Source organism: Aspergillus chevalieri, chromosome 8 (assembly GCF_016861735.1).
Source record: "Aspergillus chevalieri M1 DNA, chromosome 8, nearly complete sequence".
Taxonomy (NCBI): Eukaryota; Fungi; Ascomycota; class Eurotiomycetes; order Eurotiales; family Aspergillaceae; genus Aspergillus; species Aspergillus chevalieri.
Window position 1 is genome coordinate 1,889,092 of NC_057369.1, and position 17,163 is coordinate 1,906,254.

The 17,163-nt window shown below is 49.4% G+C and overlaps 7 protein-coding genes across 7 annotated transcripts; 6 read left to right on the forward strand and 1 right to left on the reverse strand.

Annotated features, from left to right (window-relative positions):
• Positions 1–295: 295 nt before the first annotated feature.
• ACHE_80635S (glycoside hydrolase family 16 protein) lies at positions 296–1,603 on the forward strand (the record flags this gene model as incomplete). Its single annotated transcript, XM_043284027.1, has 4 exons — positions 296–392; positions 454–1,008; positions 1,074–1,472; positions 1,536–1,603. The coding sequence occupies 4 exons, from the start codon at positions 296–298 to the stop codon at positions 1,601–1,603; spliced, it is 1,119 nt and encodes a 372-aa protein (XP_043141248.1).
• A 16-nt stretch (positions 1,604–1,619) lies between these two features.
• ACHE_80636S (uncharacterized protein) lies at positions 1,620–1,970 on the forward strand (the record flags this gene model as incomplete). The annotated part of the gene is made up of 1 exon (XM_043284028.1): positions 1,620–1,970. The coding sequence occupies one exon, from the start codon at positions 1,620–1,622 to the stop codon at positions 1,968–1,970; it is 351 nt and encodes a 116-aa protein (XP_043141249.1).
• Positions 1,971–2,642: 672 nt separating this feature from the next.
• ACHE_80637S (phosphoglycerate mutase family protein) lies at positions 2,643–3,359 on the forward strand (the record flags this gene model as incomplete). The annotated part of the gene is made up of 3 exons (XM_043284029.1): positions 2,643–2,822; positions 2,908–3,170; positions 3,245–3,359. 3 exons carry the CDS (start codon positions 2,643–2,645, stop codon positions 3,357–3,359), a joined length of 558 nt encoding a protein of 185 aa, XP_043141250.1.
• A 1,056-nt stretch (positions 3,360–4,415) lies between these two features.
• On the reverse strand, positions 4,416–4,917 carry ACHE_80638A (uncharacterized protein; the record flags this gene model as incomplete). Its single annotated transcript, XM_043284031.1, has 2 exons — positions 4,416–4,771; positions 4,827–4,917. The coding sequence occupies 2 exons, from the start codon at positions 4,915–4,917 to the stop codon at positions 4,416–4,418; spliced, it is 447 nt and encodes a 148-aa protein (XP_043141251.1).
• Positions 4,918–8,030: 3,113 nt separating this feature from the next.
• Positions 8,031–10,784, forward strand: ACHE_80639S (uncharacterized protein; the record flags this gene model as incomplete). Its single annotated transcript, XM_043284032.1, has 12 exons — positions 8,031–8,191; positions 8,239–8,428; positions 8,495–8,583; positions 8,643–8,770; positions 8,820–8,908; positions 8,969–9,096; positions 9,149–9,269; positions 9,320–9,701; positions 9,763–9,794; positions 9,851–10,103; positions 10,175–10,341; positions 10,431–10,784. 12 exons carry the CDS (start codon positions 8,031–8,033, stop codon positions 10,782–10,784), a joined length of 2,094 nt encoding a protein of 697 aa, XP_043141252.1.
• Positions 10,785–12,770: 1,986 nt separating this feature from the next.
• Positions 12,771–14,399, forward strand: ACHE_80640S (ankyrin repeat domain-containing protein; the record flags this gene model as incomplete). Its single annotated transcript, XM_043284033.1, has 1 exon — positions 12,771–14,399. The coding sequence occupies one exon, from the start codon at positions 12,771–12,773 to the stop codon at positions 14,397–14,399; it is 1,629 nt and encodes a 542-aa protein (XP_043141253.1).
• A 1,175-nt stretch (positions 14,400–15,574) lies between these two features.
• ACHE_80641S (mRNA-binding protein NAB2) lies at positions 15,575–17,070 on the forward strand (the record flags this gene model as incomplete). The annotated part of the gene is made up of 2 exons (XM_043284034.1): positions 15,575–15,984; positions 16,041–17,070. The coding sequence occupies 2 exons, from the start codon at positions 15,575–15,577 to the stop codon at positions 17,068–17,070; spliced, it is 1,440 nt and encodes a 479-aa protein (XP_043141254.1).
• Positions 17,071–17,163: the final 93 nt, after the last annotated feature.

The window sequence follows — 17,163 nt, forward strand, 5'->3', positions numbered from 1 at the left end:
CTGGCGATGGCCCCGAGAGAGGGTCGAGTCAGACCGGCACCTTCTCTTTGTGGCCATACATGGCCGTGCCTTCCTTTCCCTGCTGTCAGTCCAGACTTTTGCGCCTGTCGTTAAAAGCTTCCCCCCTCCTCTTCTCCTCCATCGTTCTTCTTCCTCCCCATCTCTCCTCCATCCACTGATCTTCCATCCGTTCCTGCATCTTCCATCTGCAAATAGCATATCCTCCACTCTATTGTCTTTTGTCTCTTGAGACTTGTATCTCTCATCTCAACCGTATACCCGAGCCACCGCCATCATGAGGCTCCCTCTCGTTGGTGTGACCATCAGCCTTCTCTCCTACTCCGTGGGGGTCGCTGCCCAGACCTTTACGGATTGCAATCCACTCGAGAAGAGTGAGTCTCTTGTCTAAGGAAAGTGGCTAAGCGATCATCTGCTAACCGGGTTGTCTCCTAGCTTGTCCTCCCAAGCCAGCGTTGGGACGGTCCGCTACCTTTGATTTCACCGACGGCCGCTCTGACGATTTCACCGACGTGGGCACGCCCACCTACGACTCCACTGGTGCTGGTTTTACCGTGGCCAAGCAGGGTGATGCTCCGTTGATCCAATCCAAGTGGTATATCATGTTTGGTCGGGTTGAAGCCGTGATCAAGACTGCTCCCGGAACAGGCATTGTTAGCAGCGCCGTTTTGCAATCGGACGACTTGGATGAGATTGACTGGGAATGGCTTGGAGTCAACGATCTCTATGTGCAGACAAACTACTTTGGCAAGGGCAACACGGGTAGCTACAACCGTGGTGCCACCCACGACAACCGGAACAACCACGACGAATTCCACACCTACACCATCGACTGGACAAGCAAGCAGATCGTCTGGCAGATCGACGGTCAGACCGTTCGCTCTCTTACTCCGGACGATGCTCCCGACGACCAGTACCCTCAGTCGCCCATGATGGTCAAGGTCGGAGTCTGGGCTGGCGGTGACCCTAACAACGCTGATGGCACGATTCGTGAGTTAACCATTTTTTGTTTTACCGTATTTATATACTTTCTTCTAACTACTATAACTTTACAGAATGGGCTGGTGGTGAGACGGACTATAGCGCTGGTCCTTACACCATGTACCTCAAGTCACTCAAGGTGACCGACTATTCCACCGGAACCTCGTACTCTTACGGTGACAAGAGCGGCTCGTGGCAGTCCATTGTTGCCGAAGGAGGCCAAGTCGAGGGCAACAATGCCGAACCTCAGTCCACCGTGGCTGCTCCTCCTGTGACTTCAACTGTCGAAAACATCCCTATTCCCTGGAGTGGAACGCACCGTGAGACGTCGAGCTTTGTGACTCCGAGCATCTGGCCTTGGGTTCCCACCCCGACCACCTTTGCTTCTTCGACTTCGGACACGACGTCGCTGCCTAGCGGTTGGACCTTCTCAGGATCGGGTTCTGTCCAGCCGCCCAGCGCGTCTTCTGTGAGTGAGCACTCCCCAGTCCCTGCGCTCTCCTGACGTGACAGGTTTAGCTAACAGTAATGGTTAGTCTTTGGTCCGGTCTACCTCTGCTTCGTCGGTCTCCTCGCCGGTGCCGCTTTCCCCCTCTGGTACTGAGGCGCAATCGAGCAGCATGTCATCGGCGGTTCCCAGCACTACTTCTTCAACCAGTTCGACCGTCACTATCAGTTCCGTCGGCCCTATTAACTCCATTATCTCTACCAGCTCCACCAGTCCTATCAGTTCTCGTCCTATAACTAGTCACTCAATCTCTCTTACCCCTTCGTCTTCGTCTAATGTGTCTACTACGTCTAAAGCAACCGCAACGGCTAATGACAACAACGAGCATCCAGCCCATAACCACGCATCGTATACTGGACCTGTGCATGTCGCTCCCACTGCTGATGATTCGAGTCATACGGTCAGGATTTCTGCTCTTGGCGTTGCCTGCGCGCTATTTGGTAATGCCCTCGCGATGTTCTGAGCTCTGCATAACGACAACCCGGACGTGAATTCATAATTGGAAAACGACGGAATGACTGTTAACGAGCATTATGACATGTTTTCCCCCCATTTGGTATTGTTCACGGTTTGTATTCTTTATGGGTAGCATTTGTTTTGGGCATCGGCTTGTGCTTTCCTTATTATTGGCGTTTTCCCCATGGTTTCCCTTCTTCCCTTGCAGAGCGAGAAAAGTGTATGCTGTATAGATTACGACTCTCTTTATTAATGATAATCCTGATATCCTGAAGTACTTCGACTGTGCTGGAAAGAGTAGAATGACCCGATCACTTGGGAGTAGTAAGCTCTGCCATCTTCTCACACATCATTGCCCATCTTTTACTCTGGCGTCAGTTTCATCGATGTTGATTCAACCTTACCCTTAAAAAAAAAAAAACGTCATGATTGCTATATGGTACTGTCTTGTAGGAACTGCATCCCGCCTAGGTGGTTGAGTCCGGGAATCGCGTTCCAAGACATTGACCTCAACATGAGATATCACTCCTAGTAATTCCCCAGTAATCTTTCTGGACCAAGCAACATTGTAAGTCGGATTTAAATTATCTTAGGACTGAGTTCTAAATCCAGGAGTTCCTCCTTTTATTACTCCCCGGGATTCTCACAGACGCACGTCTCTTCATTGCCATTGACCACCATGGTCCATAACATATCAGCTCGAGTTTTCCTGATCCGTCATGGCGATACAGCTTGGTCTGTTGGCGGCAAGCACGCGAGCTTCACGGATGTGCCCATGTCCAGAGAAGGCGAGGGTCAGGTTGAAGAGACCCGAGATTGCTACATAGGAAGGCACAAACTGATCGACCCAGAGAACGTGGTCAGGATGCAAGTGCTTCTAACTCTGCTGGGTCGAAATTGTTGCTAATTAAATTGAAACGCGTTCTAGCTACGTATGCCCACAGCAACGAACCAAACGGACCGTCGAGATCCTCCGGCTGGGCGTCCAGAGCCAACAAAGCTTCCTCGACCGGGACGATCAAAAGAAGACAGTGAGCCCGCTGACGGGATCTCAAGGCGCGTCCTCAGAGCCTCTGATCCAGGCGACGTCTTGGCTTAACGAATGGAACTACGGGGAGTACGAAGGGCTGTCACTAGCGGAGATTACTGCGCGTCGACCCGAAAATTCAGAATGGGTCATCTGGAGAGATGGCTGTCCGGGAGGAGAGTGCGTGTTCACCTATTCCATTCTCCTTCGTCGTTCTTCCACACCATGCTGATATAAGATGTGCAAACACATAGGACCCCTGAACAAGTGTCAAACCGCCTCGACCAACTCATAGCAGAAATCCGCCAGAACATCGAGAATACCGTGACCGAATGGCCCGGCGGACGGCAAATTGCCCATACGACGTGATCGGCCCGTGATATTGTTTGTGTTGGCCATGGGCACATTTTGGCTGCGCTGGCATTGCGATGGGCGCAGCGGCCGTTGGATCATGGTATGAGATTGTTGATGGAGCCGTCGAGTGTGGCTGTTTTGTCGTATGTTCTTCTTTATATCCTCTTCTTTGCATATCCAAGGCATGGAATACGTCGTGCTCACTGGTGGTAGATTTGAGAATGATGACTTGAGTAGACCATCTATCTCGTTGGGACGGAGGATGCTGAGATAGGGAAGACTGCTTTTGGACTTGATTGCAGAGGGGGCAGAATGATGTATGCGGACCAGGTAGGAGATGGAGACTAATTGGAAGATAGACTCAGGCCAGTCAATTAGGGCTCATTGCCATCTCATCATTACGATTGGATCTATAGTAACTAGAGAGATCGGAAATGGCCACAGATGTTATCGTACGTAGCTGCGATTATATACGTCCTATAATAACGTGTTGGTGTAACATATTCAATGTATGTATATAAGCGCAGAAAACAATTAGCATCAGCCACTCATCTTCTCCAAAGGATCCCCCTCTCCATTCCTCACAAAAACACAGTTCATCTCCGACCCCGGACTAAGCGTGACCTCAAACTCCAACAACGGAATCTCTGCCACCTCCCCCCACTAACCAGCATCGTCTGAATACCGTCAAACGCCTGCAAAATCCGCACAAGCGTATACTCCATCTCAATCGTCGTAAACTGCTGCCCAATACAAATCCGCGGCCCGCCGTTGAACGGGATGAAATGCCACAGCTCCGGCTGCTCCCCGAACACCAACCGCTTGGGAATCCATTTCCCGGGTCGAAGTGGTTGGGTGATCCCGGTGGATCGTAATGTCGCGGATCACGCTGCATGATGAGCGCTGAGTAGACGACGCGCGTGCCGGCGCGAATGCCCACAGGGGCAAGGCCATCCTTCCCACCGCCGCGCGGGAGGGTCATGTCGCGGAGGAAGTAGCGGACGTTAAACGGGACGACGGGGCAGATGCGCATTGTCTCATTGATCACGGCGTTGAGGAACATCATCTCCTTCAGATCTGTATAGGAGGATTCCGTGCGTTGGTGCCCAGACCCAGTCGGGAACCGATTTCCTCGCGCAGTCTGTGGACGATGTGCGGGTTGCCGCCTAGTTCGAAGAGGGTGAATGATAGGGTGCCTGCGGTTGTGTCGCAGCCGGCGAGGAGGACGGCGACGAGCTGGTCGCGCAGAACGCGAGAGTCGCGGGTGAAGCGGGCGAGGGAGGAGGAAGGTCCCTTCTGTGGAGAGTTTCTGGTCGAGTTCGGCGGTGGAGAGGGAGAGGGCGTGGGTGATGTAGGGCTGGATGAATTTGTCCATGATCTTGAGTTGGTCGCGGAATTACTTGCGCGAAAGAATGAAGTTGAAGGAGCTGCATCGATTTCGTTAGAATGACTTGTTTCGAACTACTTTTGGCGGAAACTCACCCCAGTCAAAATAGTTGGGCTTGACGGCGCTGCACATATCGAAATGCTTCTGCAAAGGCGCCTTGGGGGTTCTGAAGACTGTCCGTGCCATGACCTAGCAGGTAATCCCTCGCTGCATCCAGGCTGTATCGATAGAATAGTTGGGCAACATCAACGACTTTACTCGCCCCCGGTGCACTACCCCAAGCCAGCAAGAGAATAAGATGCTGGACATATTTCTCGAAGATCTCCGTATCGACAATCCGGTTCCTCGTGAACATAGGCCTGATCAGTTGTCTCGAGCGCGACCACATCTCATCTGTGACGAACATACTATCTCCTAGGAATTCTATCCACTCGTCATGGAACGACTCGCCGTTGCCAAAGTCCCCAGATTGGAGGGTCAGCATGGCTTTGGTGTTCTCCGAGTCTGTCATTATGACAGCCAGATTCGAGATACCTGCGTCTTTCTCGGCGGTTTGCGCGTGGTCGACTTGGTATGGTTCGTTGGCGATCTTGATCGCGCTGCTCCAGTATGCGACATCTCTATAGGATTTATTGGCTTTGCTGCTTTTGACGATCAAGTCGATTGCTGGTGCGCATCAGTATAGCGATTCCGCTGAGATATGGACCGCCAGATATACCGTATGGAATGCGACACGGGATCCGGGGAGCTCTGGTTCCTATGCGCGCGATCTCAGCAGAGACTTGTGCTTTGCGGAGCAGACAGGCGAGAAAGAAAAGTCTCACGAGTCAGAGGGACGTCTTTCCGGGCGTTAAATCATGCAAGAGAATCTCGAGCATGTTGGCGTGAGTCTGCATGGGCCATCAGTACAATCAACACAGTCCAGAGAGTCCATACAACAAACATAGAAAACAAATGAAAGAAGCATAAACAGACACCACTATGCAAGATTAAGAATAAAATTCATTCAAAAACAAGACCGGCCTAGGGGCGCGTCTTTCTTTATGCCGGACGCGATGCGAGACGATGCCTATGCTCTTTGTTTCTTCCTCGGCGGAGCAGAACCCCTCAGTTCCAAGGTCGACAATCCGAGGCTAGTTTAAAGTATTGACTCTAATTTGGATGTGATTGTTCCGGCGTCTGCCAGTGAGATTTGTCACATTGTTATTGTTCTTTCCAGGGTGGGTGGGTATTGTTGTGTCTAGACCATGATTTGCAGGTGCTTTTGCGTTCCGGGCACTGGTCTGGTGGTGGGTTGGCGTGGCTATGGAAATATAATAGCTGCATTATGCCCTTGTGTTGTCGTTTGATCATGACGTCTGCTATGGAGGTTGTTGCCGGACAACACGGAGATGCTGTTACTTCGTACTTGTGTATACTTGGGAAGGTTACTATTGTCTCGGTCTCATGTTTCCTCCAACGCCTACCAGTGGCAACGTACTTTGCCCTTGACAATAGGGATTCAATCAACTTTGACGGGGGGTTGCTTGCTATTAAATGGGGTTCTTTCAACCCTCTGAGGTACGATTTTATTCTCGGTGGTTCCCGCCTCGCGGAATACTAGTTTGTGTCCGCTCAACAAACAGTTGGTTCGGATGATCACGCTCCAGTCTCGTTCCGTCAAAAAGTTCGCTGCAATACTTCGCTCTGTGAGTATTTTGATTTTCCAGCAGACTCGGGGAAGCCCTGGGAATGGGAACTTACGATCTATTGCCGCTTGTAGTGGCTTTCCACTCAGAACCCTTGAACGCGGATGAAAGGAGTTCTGCTCTGACGTCTTTCAGGTCTGGCGCTTCCTGTTCGAGAGGTTAGCGAGTGCAATAAGGCCACCAGGAATTAGAGAGACAACCTGGAGCTTCAAGTCTAGCTGTTCCTTAAGGAAATCCGTGGCCACGTTATCCATTTTGCCCAAGATCTTCCTCTTCTTGTAGTAGACATTGAGAACTTTTGCAACAAGGCAGGAATTCTGAGACACATAAGTATTCAATGAATTTAGGCTTTGGAGTCTCGGAAACGTACATTGCCCTGTGACTGATTGTTCTCAGTCTGGCTATCCTCCTTTGTGCCCTTTCCTCTTTCTTTGGGTCGTCCAATTGACCCAAATACGTGGCGAAAGTCATTTCATCTGACATCTCAGCACCAGAGGCGTTACAGAAAGGAGCTTTTGCGCTGCAATCCATTGTCAGTGGGGCAGATCGCATCTTTGCCTAGGAGGGAAAGGCCATACTCGGGCGATTCGAAAACCCCATTCTTTGCCAGAACCCCGCGGATAGACGCAAGTTTGATGGTTTCCATGTCTTCTGTGACAGTGAATTCCAGCGTCCGCTTTTTCTTGGATGTTTTAGTGCCCGAATCGTAGCTGTACACCTGAAGAATGGTGCTTTGTTCCACCGTGTTGGGCATGGCGATGAAGTTTTGAGTAGCTTCTCAATAAAGTCGAGTGCTATTACAAGTTAATGAAGGGACGCTGGACGACTGATGTTCAAGAAGATGCACGCATTAAAAAAATGACATCGCTTCCTAAGATGCGGCTATAATACGAATATAACCGGAACGCTCCCAGCTGAAACGATTGGAGCCGTAGTCCGTTCAGGTAGGGCTCTATCTGTGATTGTCCCCACAAGCTGACAGCAACCCCTCATGTTGGTGAAGTCATTCAGCCAGCCGTCTGTATTGTTTCAGGCCATTGCCCACAAATGAGTTGGCGGTCTCTCCACCTGCGTCGCAAATCATACTTGAGGACCAGCCGCATTCTGACCCATTCATTTAGCCACATAGCTAGCCATAATACAGAGTTTTTCCTGCTACTCCGTGATTCGCAATGAGCGAATGAGGGTGTTCTCTTCAGCTGAGATGTAATTCCGCTTTATTCCAATTCATAACCGCGGAGAATATCCACCATCCGTTTGTACTCCTGAACACAGGTAGATGAGAGATTCTATGTTGTCATAAGGTGGAGTGAGCTGGGGTGACTTGAGCCGTCCTTGCCCGGATCAACCTAGTTTCTCAACAAATTCAGCGATGAAGGATCCGTTTCAGCTCGCGGGCTGAGCGTTGTGGAGCCATGGTGACTACGAAGACTGCATTTTCCTCCCGCTGGTGGTGAACATCACATGCCGACTGAGATCTTTAAGCGTCATCATATATAGCAAGTCCACTCAGGTGCAACATTCTCACCCCGTCTCTTCCGCATCCATACCGTTGTCAGTTCTCAAGTGCTTCTTCAACTCACCGTGACGACCCAACCGGACACTGCACCTATGCCGACTAAAGTTCTCAGGGTGTATCGATATGACCCCAGAACCTCAACGTCAAAACAGAAACAGATCATTGAATTGAGCGCGGATGAAGTAAAAACATTGAAGACACTAAGTGATGTCCGAGAAATTCTCAAAGACAATAATGTGTTCGATTCCAAGGAGTAAGTAGCACGTCGTGCTTTTTCGAAGCATTGCTGACCCGGAAAAGCTTCAAGAGCCCATTCTGCGAAAAGGATGGCTCCGATGTCGGTAACGACATGAAAGTGGACTTATACTTGGCCCTCATGGGCATCAATCCGGCCGACACTACTAAGATAGACGTTTATTTCAAGACCAAGAAGATCTTCACCAAACTCGATGAGTCTACTCGGGAGTTTATCAAGGAAAAGCTGGATAGCGTTCCAGGCAGGTCTCCGAGATCTTTTACATCACACTCCCTGAGAATTTTTCTGACTTTTTGATAGAATCCACCGGAAGTGATCAAGAGAAAGCCCGAACTTTTGACTTCGTCTTGTGATCCGAGTTACTGGAAAGCAGTCCAGGGAAAGCTTAAGTAAGTTATAAATAGAGAATGAAATGAGGTTGGGATACTTGCTGATACCTCGGGCCTAGTCATGCCGCTGATCTGACTGAGAGAGAGTGGAGTGTCATCACAAGGGCAAACTGTCTCTTGAGTGGACATCACGTGGTTACAGATTTGGATAACACCCCCCGAAAGATTGAACGAAGCGTATACAATGGTACACTTCTTCCTCCTTTCAAAATGCAGCATCACTCATGCCGTCTCAGCATTCACATTGCGCCCTCGCGAGTTCGAAAGCTACGAGATTTCCTCTGCCAATCCAGAGCAAGACAGTAAGCATCACGATGGCGAAAAAGTATGCCGCTGTTTTACATGTGTGCTTGGGAGTAATAAGGACATTAACATACGCCAAAAGTACAAATTTCGTATTCCTCGCTTTAGAGTGGATGATGACTCCTCCATTACGGTAGTCGAGACAAAAACTGCATTCGAGAAGTCACTTGCCGATAGCTGCTTCTCCGAAGGCTCTTTTCAGGTTGCAGCGTACGAAGTTTGACCTCTCTGTCTGCCTCGTATCTCACTAACCTCTATTCAGAGCAGCTGGTATTGGTCCAGTCTCAGCAGGCATCCAAATCGGTGGTGGAGGCAAATCTGGTAACACCGGCGAAGGCACTAAGGAGAAAGAAGAAAAGTTGGTGGTCAACTACAATGCACGTGTTCCCTTTTTTCCCTCTCCCTACCTTGCACGATTGACACAATATCAAAGTTTCCTCGCGTCACGCTTCATTGGGATCCCGTGTGTCTCGATGTCACTGATGAATGTCTAAAGGATATCAGAAACGTCAGAAACCGCGACACACTAAGGGAATTCAACAACAAAAACGGGGTCCTTTTTGCTCGCCGAGTCCAACTGGGAGGCCGGCTCTCCTGTTCAAAAGCCAAATCCGCAGACAGCAAGAGTAGCTCCAAGGACGAGGCCAGCAAGTTCAAAGCCGCGGCTGCAGCTTCGATCTCTGCTGCATTTTACCAGGCTTCCGTCAAGTCCAGCTACGAGACGCAAGAAAAAAGACTAAGGAGTCAAAAGAGCAGAATCTCAAGAATACTATTGCTTGGGAAGCTACGGGAGGTGATACACTTTTGTGCAACAAGTTAAGATCCAAATCTATTCTCACCGCTTCAGAGACAAACAATACTAACCCAAATTTCTAGCCCTCCCAGATGGTGCGCCACCGTCGGTTAATGTAGGTTTCCTAGTCCGGGAATGATTGCCACATTACATTGCTGATATCTCCATTAGCAAGACGAGGCAGTCTCCCTATACCAATTCTTAGCCTGCTTCCCAAGAGTTGGACCGGAGATTATTGAACGTTTTGAGTTGAGTGCAGAGGACGAGTTCACTGCTGAGAAGGAAAAGGAACATGATAGAAGGCAGGCGGATCGAAGAAAGAAAGAAGAGGAACGGTTGAAGAAGGGTCCACGCCAGGTTTTTTCACTATTTGAGCCCGGTTCAGGACGCTACATTCATGTCGAGAATGACAGCAACGATCTCTGTATGTTATATCATTCACTTCCACATTTTATTTTGATGCGCATGAACAGACCACTAACCCTACCAATGAAGCCAAACATATCGCAGACGAATACGATTCTAAACAATACCCAGACATTAAAGGTCTTGTAGACACTGTGGAAAAGCCCAGGGCAACAATCAAATGCATTTCCACAGAGTCAAACAAAAGCACCGAATTTATGGCTAGCAAGCCATACGACAAGTATGAAAAACAGGCTGTAAGTTACCCTATGCATGTGTCAAAGGTGGCCCGAAATATTTTGTATTCTTTCATCTAACGCCATCTTCTTTTCCCCCGACACAACAGCTCAAATTCGGGCAAAGCTTCGAAGTCCAATCACGCGGCCATACCCATCTCGAATGGCTCAATGCTACCCCCACAACTCCTGAGCTGGAGAATGAGGCAAAGATACATCGATGGATCTGGTTGTTCGAGGTTCCCGGTGGCTCATTCTGCCTTTGGGACGCGAATAATCCCGATAACACGGGCTATATCAAGGACGGCGCCTCAGTTTACGTCGGCTTGGATAATTACACCATTGACGAGATAACATCACCAGGATTCCTCACGTTGAAGGAATGGGTCCCTGCTCAAAGAGGGAGGTACTGGTTTGAGCCTATAAAATTCATTTACAAGACCCAGAATATCGTGGAATCTTGATCTGAGATATTGGAATACGATTTTGGATTTGACGCGCAACACTCAACGTTGATTCTATCTAGATCCTGGCTTCCTGTGCCTTGTCCTGAGGTGCAAGACTTAATATACTGCAGTTAGGGTGACTAAGGTGAAAATCAACGTATGTCACGGACTCGGACTAGTAGATGCTAACGAAGTGATATTCCTATCTAAACTAGTGTAGCCATCGACGAGAATATTGAATCTGGAGAAGAAAAGAGAAGAAGAAATTTATCTAGACAACGAAGGCGTTTTATAGGGGTTGTTGTCGAGAGCAGCCAACTGCTACCCCAAAGGCACAGTCCAAACAGAAGTTCCAGAGATGGCTTGATTTTGTCCCACCACTGTCAATGGTCGTCTATACAGATGGTTCCAAAGGAAAAGAAAGCAAGCACGGCCGCAGGAGCTGGCTGGCTGGGAAGACCAATATTTTCTGTAAACATGTAAAGCTCCCCAACCATGAGGCCTTTGATGCAGAGGCTCGAGCGGCCTTGCTAGGCCTACAGGCAGCCCTAAAGGACCCCAAAGCCCAGCACTCCACGAACATATATATCTGCCTGGACAACCTGGAGGTAGTCAGCAACTCCGAGGCCAGCCCAAAGGATCAAGTCAATCAATTCTCGTGAACTTTCAAGAAGCTGCCCGGACATGGCCACACCACCCTAGAGCACCCGGCGTACAGTCAGGCACAGTACAGGTGAAACGGGTTTCTGGACACACAGGCATCGAAGGCAACGAAGAAGCAGATAAAAAGGCCAAGATGGGTTGCCATGCTCCGCTGAAGTTCCCCCTTTGAATACAGTTAATATATCTCCAGATGCAGCACATATGCCTTTTTAAAAAGGCATGTGAGCCTTCAACTCGGGAGGTCGCTGAATTAACTAGATGTAGGTATATCTGGGTCCACGCAACTATGAATTTTTCTTTATAAATTAGCCAGGTTTCTTTAACATACCGAATAGGGGGAAGGGGATATTGCTTTTCGATTTCAGCTAGCCAATTACTATAGTCATCCTCAGTAGTAGAATAGATTAATTGATTCCATGATTGCAGGAATTCTTGGTACTCGTCATTCGTAGTAAAATGCTGCTTTGTATTTTGTGTCCTATTCTTGTTAATATGCCATACAAAGTAGATGCGGATATCTAGGGCAGATGTTCTTCTAGCAAAGTCGGGGTGACTGCGTATGACAGTCAATTAACCAGTCAACACACTAATACTACATGCTCACGTATACCGTAGTAGGGAATGAGTTAGTACTAGAATAGTATAATGGATAGATGTGCTAACCTTTAGCGAGATATGGCGTGATCTTCACAGAAGCTTAAGTTCGTTTTCAATAGGATCTTGAGATGTCTGGATATTCGCTGGCGCTGCTTGAGGCGCTACTCGCTGTTGATATCGGTTAAACTCCTTCTGTAGAGCATCCTGATAGGTTTTGATAAAACCAACACAGTTCCCCTCTTCTACGTACTTTCTCAATTCTTCAGAGAGATGATAAGTACACCCGGATTATGTGATAACTTGTCTTGTGCTGCATATGTAGTACAGTGATTTTCCAGGCATGGCAGGCAACAACGCCGTGTAGCCTAGCAAAACCACTCCCCTTGCTTTTCTGTCTATCTATATAAACCAGGACAACAGCAGTGTCAGAGGACCATCACATTCAATCCTCAACATCCCCTTGCAATTATCTTATTTTCTTGATCGTCCTTCGATTCCTCTATCCATATCAGTATGTCTACTCCACTTTCAAAACTGATAGAACCCGGTAGTGACGAAAGAGTCCAACTCTTTGGTCCCGAAGATGACCAGTCGCAGAGCGGTTGAGCCGACAAGGACGGTCGCATAGCCCTTATGATAGCCACCCTGCTTGATAATGAGTCCGCTGTTCAGCAGTTCCTGGAGAGAAAGGCTTTCATACAGAGCATGGAAGCATCGAGTTTTATGCATCAAGTGATTACGGCAATGGATCACCAAGATGCTTTGATCAGCGTTCTGCCTCCAAAGGGTCCAGACCGAAAGAAGCTACTCGAATTAGTATCTGGACGTACACCGCTGGTATGTGCCGTTGAAATCGGCCATACAGGGGTGATTCAACTATTGCTGCAGTACAACGAGGACATCAATGAGAGAGATGAGGTTGAGGGTAAGACGGCGCTACACAGGGCTGTTGAAAGCGGCAACGAGGAGATTATCAAGTTACTACTCCAGTCAGATGCTGATGTTGAGGTGGCTGATCTCAATGGGCACACACCACTCTGTCTTGCCGCAGCTGAATGTCAACTCGCGGCTGTAGAGCTACTCCTGAAGTCCAACGCCAACGTCCACGTCACCAACAACAAAGGCCGGACTCCGTTGGCCCTTGTCATCATCGGCATGGCCCCTGAACAAGAGACATTTCCTGAAAAGGCCAGAATCATTCAGCGTCTGGTTGAGAATGGGAGTGACATTGAGACCCGGGATGAAGATGGCCTTACTCCACTGCTCACAGCTGCGTGTATCGGTGTTGTGGGCTTGATGGAGCCGTTATTGAAGCACGGGGCGGACGTTGATGCCCGCGGTCCGAAAGGCGAGACAGCACTTTTTTCAGCCGTAACTTGGGGCAATGAGGAAATGGCGAAGCTCCTCCTCAATTATAATGCAAACGTCAATCATTATGCAAATTTCAACACTTTTGACTCTATTCTGCTGACGCCATTGGAATTGACACTATCCCTTCCCTGGGACTGGGGCAAGCGACGCGTCGTGGAAATATTATTGGAAAATGGAGCCGACCTGCTGGAAAGAAGAGGAAATTTTGAATTGAGCATTTTGGGAAAAGCCATTGGCTTTGGCAACCTGGAGTTGACGAAGCTGGTTCTCGACCATGGAGGCGACATCGAGCAGGGCAGAATCCATTTTCCTCCTCTGTGCTTTGCCGCATATCAGCGACAGGAGGGCATAGTTCAACTCTTGATAGAACGTGGCGAATCTCTCCAAAGAACAGATGGCCGCTACGGACGAAATGCACTCTCCTGGGCGGCCTCTCGCGGCAATACAGCCGTGTTCAACCGGCTGTTACAGACCCCCGGAATTGGATGGGATGACGCGGATCGAATAGGCCGGACTCCACTATTCTATGCAGCTGTTAAAGGCCATGATATGTTCTTCAAACAGCTCAGATTGCTGGGAAGTGATATTCATCGCCAGGATCGATTTGGCCTTACGCCCTTGATTGTGGCTGTTCAACACGGTCATAGAGATCTGATCCGGCAGATCCTCGACAATCATCCGCTATCACAAGAGCCTCAAGATCGGTTTGGCCGCAGTCTATCATGGTGGATACGGGCGACGGGCAACACCTGGATTCGAGACCTCCTGATCAGGTATGGTATGCGACTGGGAGATGCACAGATGGGACAAGAGTACTCGTCTCCTGTCAAAAGGGCAGGAAAGTCATCACATGAATGCGATGTCTGTACCCTTCCTCTTTCTGGAAAAAATAGAGGTCGTGAACATGGTGCTGGATGCGAAAAGTATAGAATATGCTCAGCATGTGATCATCTTGGAGCAAAGAGTGAGGACTTTACACAGAGAGACGCATTTACAGGTTGAATGCAGTTCTATCCTGCTTCGATCAAGAAGTGGTGTAGAAATTCTATTAGACTCCCTATGTGGAAGGATGAACAAATGATATAAGTTGCTAGTCTATAAAGAACTTATCCCTATCACGGTGCCAGCTGATGAAAGCAGTGATGGATTAATAGTCGGCCCGATTACTGGAAACGGCCTGATTACCGAAACGGAAGATTCTTTATATATATAGGGACACCATAGCCATACGCTTTAGATGGCTAAGCACTCATTCTATTATCAAAGTGTCCATAGAATTCAATATCACATCCTTCTGATTAAATAAGTCTCTCTGTCATAGTTATAGCCTTGTGCAGTCCGGATTATCGACTCCCCGATTCCCCGATCCTGAGCTACCCGCTCCTTTCAGATTGAAGCGGGGTCTCTCGGATCGTAGCTCAGAGGGGAATTCGGGAGTCGATTATTCCGGACTAAACGAGGTCTATATGGAGAGGACTAGTTTAACGAAGAGGTATATTGCCTAACGAATGTACGTGCGCGTACACAGCTGATTGAGTGCTTAATCTACTATATGTGCGCATACGTCGACTACAAGAATATCCTGACCTCGCTACTCGGGCCAACTATTTATCCCATCGATCCTTATCAAACAACACACTTCACGTGACAGCCAACCAAGCATCTTTCTTGGGCCTGCCGTCAGCCATTCGACTGCGAAAATTCGACTGCGACATACATATTAGAAATTAAAGCGGCCACTGTAGGACAGAAATGCCACGAAAATGTACCTTAAAGGCCACGACGTTTTGTGGCCTTTCCGGCATCACCCCAAATTACTCCGTACTTTGGAGACTCCTGCCTGAAGAGGCAATGTTTGCATTATTTGCATGACTTTCTGCAGCCACGCACTAGCCACTCCACGTGACCAGCCACTTCTTGGCGTTCTTCAGCGTTCAGTTTCATCATGGCCCAAAGGGACCAAGAAAAGAATCATCTCTTCTCTCTCTCACCAACTAAATCTTCGTTCGTGCCGCTAGAACCCGCCATTTAAGCCTACTGCTTCTACGGACACTATTCTTGCGACCGGAGAATAAAAACCTATCTGCTCGCGTCGGTCAACAGGTGGCGCGGAACGAGTCAAACGCTCCGTTTGTCTCGACACCTCTCTTTTCTCAGCCCTACGATATCTTACTACCATGACTACTGCAGTGGCCGTCGGAACTCCTCTTGCGGAGGCGCTGGGTCATGTTATCCAGCCCAAGCTGGTCGAAATGGGCTGGAGTTCCGAAGGGGGCGACGATTCAGCCTTGACCGAATATGTGATTCTGATGCTGGTCAACGGCAAGACGCAGGAGCAAATCGCCGGAGAACTTTCCAATGACTTGCTGGGGCTTGGCGAAGGGGATACACAGGCGTTGGACTTTTCGAGATGGTTGTTTGAGCAGGTCGATGTCTTGAACAGGCAAATTAACGGTGGGGGCGCGCCGTCGGGCGATGCTCATTCTATTCCGACAGTCGCGGAGCAGGAATCGGGTGCTTCTCAGCCTTGGGGTGACGGAGGCGGACAGCATGTTGAGATGGGTGATGCATCAATGAGTGATCAAATGTAGGTCGCATTGTGAGTTATTGTTTGGAGTTCTAAGCTAACAATTGTGTCAATAGTCCGACCGGGCCAAAGGCAATGCGGAATGGTCGAGGAGGACGGAGAGGGGGCATGCTCAACCAAATTAACAGATCGATGGACCGTACCGCAGACTCCTCGTTACATCGCATTCGTGGTCAACCGGGCACTGGGCGCATAAACTCGCACCGTGACCAAAGGGGTAACCGTTTCCAGAATGGCGGCAGGCGACAGATGGGTGGAATGGGAATGCAAGGCAACCAGATGATGAACATGAACCCGCAAGATCAGATGCATCTTATGTCTTTATTGGAGGAACAGGCGAGAATGATGGCCCAGATCATGCCCGGATTCATGCCCCCGGCGATCAATCCGGCTTTCCAGCAGAACGGTCCTCAGCAGGGACGCTCGTTGTTCGATCGCGTTGAGCGCCAGGGGCCACGAAACTTTGGAAATCGGGGACAGCAGCGCAACAACGGCGGCGACGACATGGATATCACCGATCAGCCTAAGGAGGAAGAGCAGCATGACGAGAACAATACCAACTCTCCTTGCCGCTTCAACCTTCGATGCACTCGGGCAGACTGCCCCTATGCGCACCAGTCCCCTGCGGCCCCACCGGGTGCCCCGATTGACCCGGCAGATCACTGTACGTATGGAGCAGCATGCAAGAACCGGAAATGCACTGCCCGTCATCCGTCGCCCGCAGTCAAAACGGCACACCAGGCAGAGGCGATGTGCAAATTCTTCCCCAACTGCGCAAACCCGAACTGCCACTTCAAGCACCCGTCTATGCCTCTCTGCCGCAACGGCGCCGACTGCACGACCGAAGGTTGCGAATTTACCCATCTTCAAACGGCGTGCAAGTTCAACCCTTGTCTTAACCCTACCTGCCCGTACAAGCATGCCGAGGGCCAGCGGGGTTCGTTCGGCGACAAGGTCTGGACGGCTGACGGTCAGCAGAAATCCCATGTCAGCGAGAGGAAATTTGTTGCCGACGAGAATGAAGAGGAAGAGCTGATCAAGCCCGGTGCTGGCAACGAGGGTTCCTCTCAGGAGATCGTGACGTGATACCCGCAGACATCCTTTCCTTTTTGGTTTTATTCTCCGTTTCTTTCATGAGTGATTGCTCATCACGATCTTATTGGGAGTTAGAAGAACGAT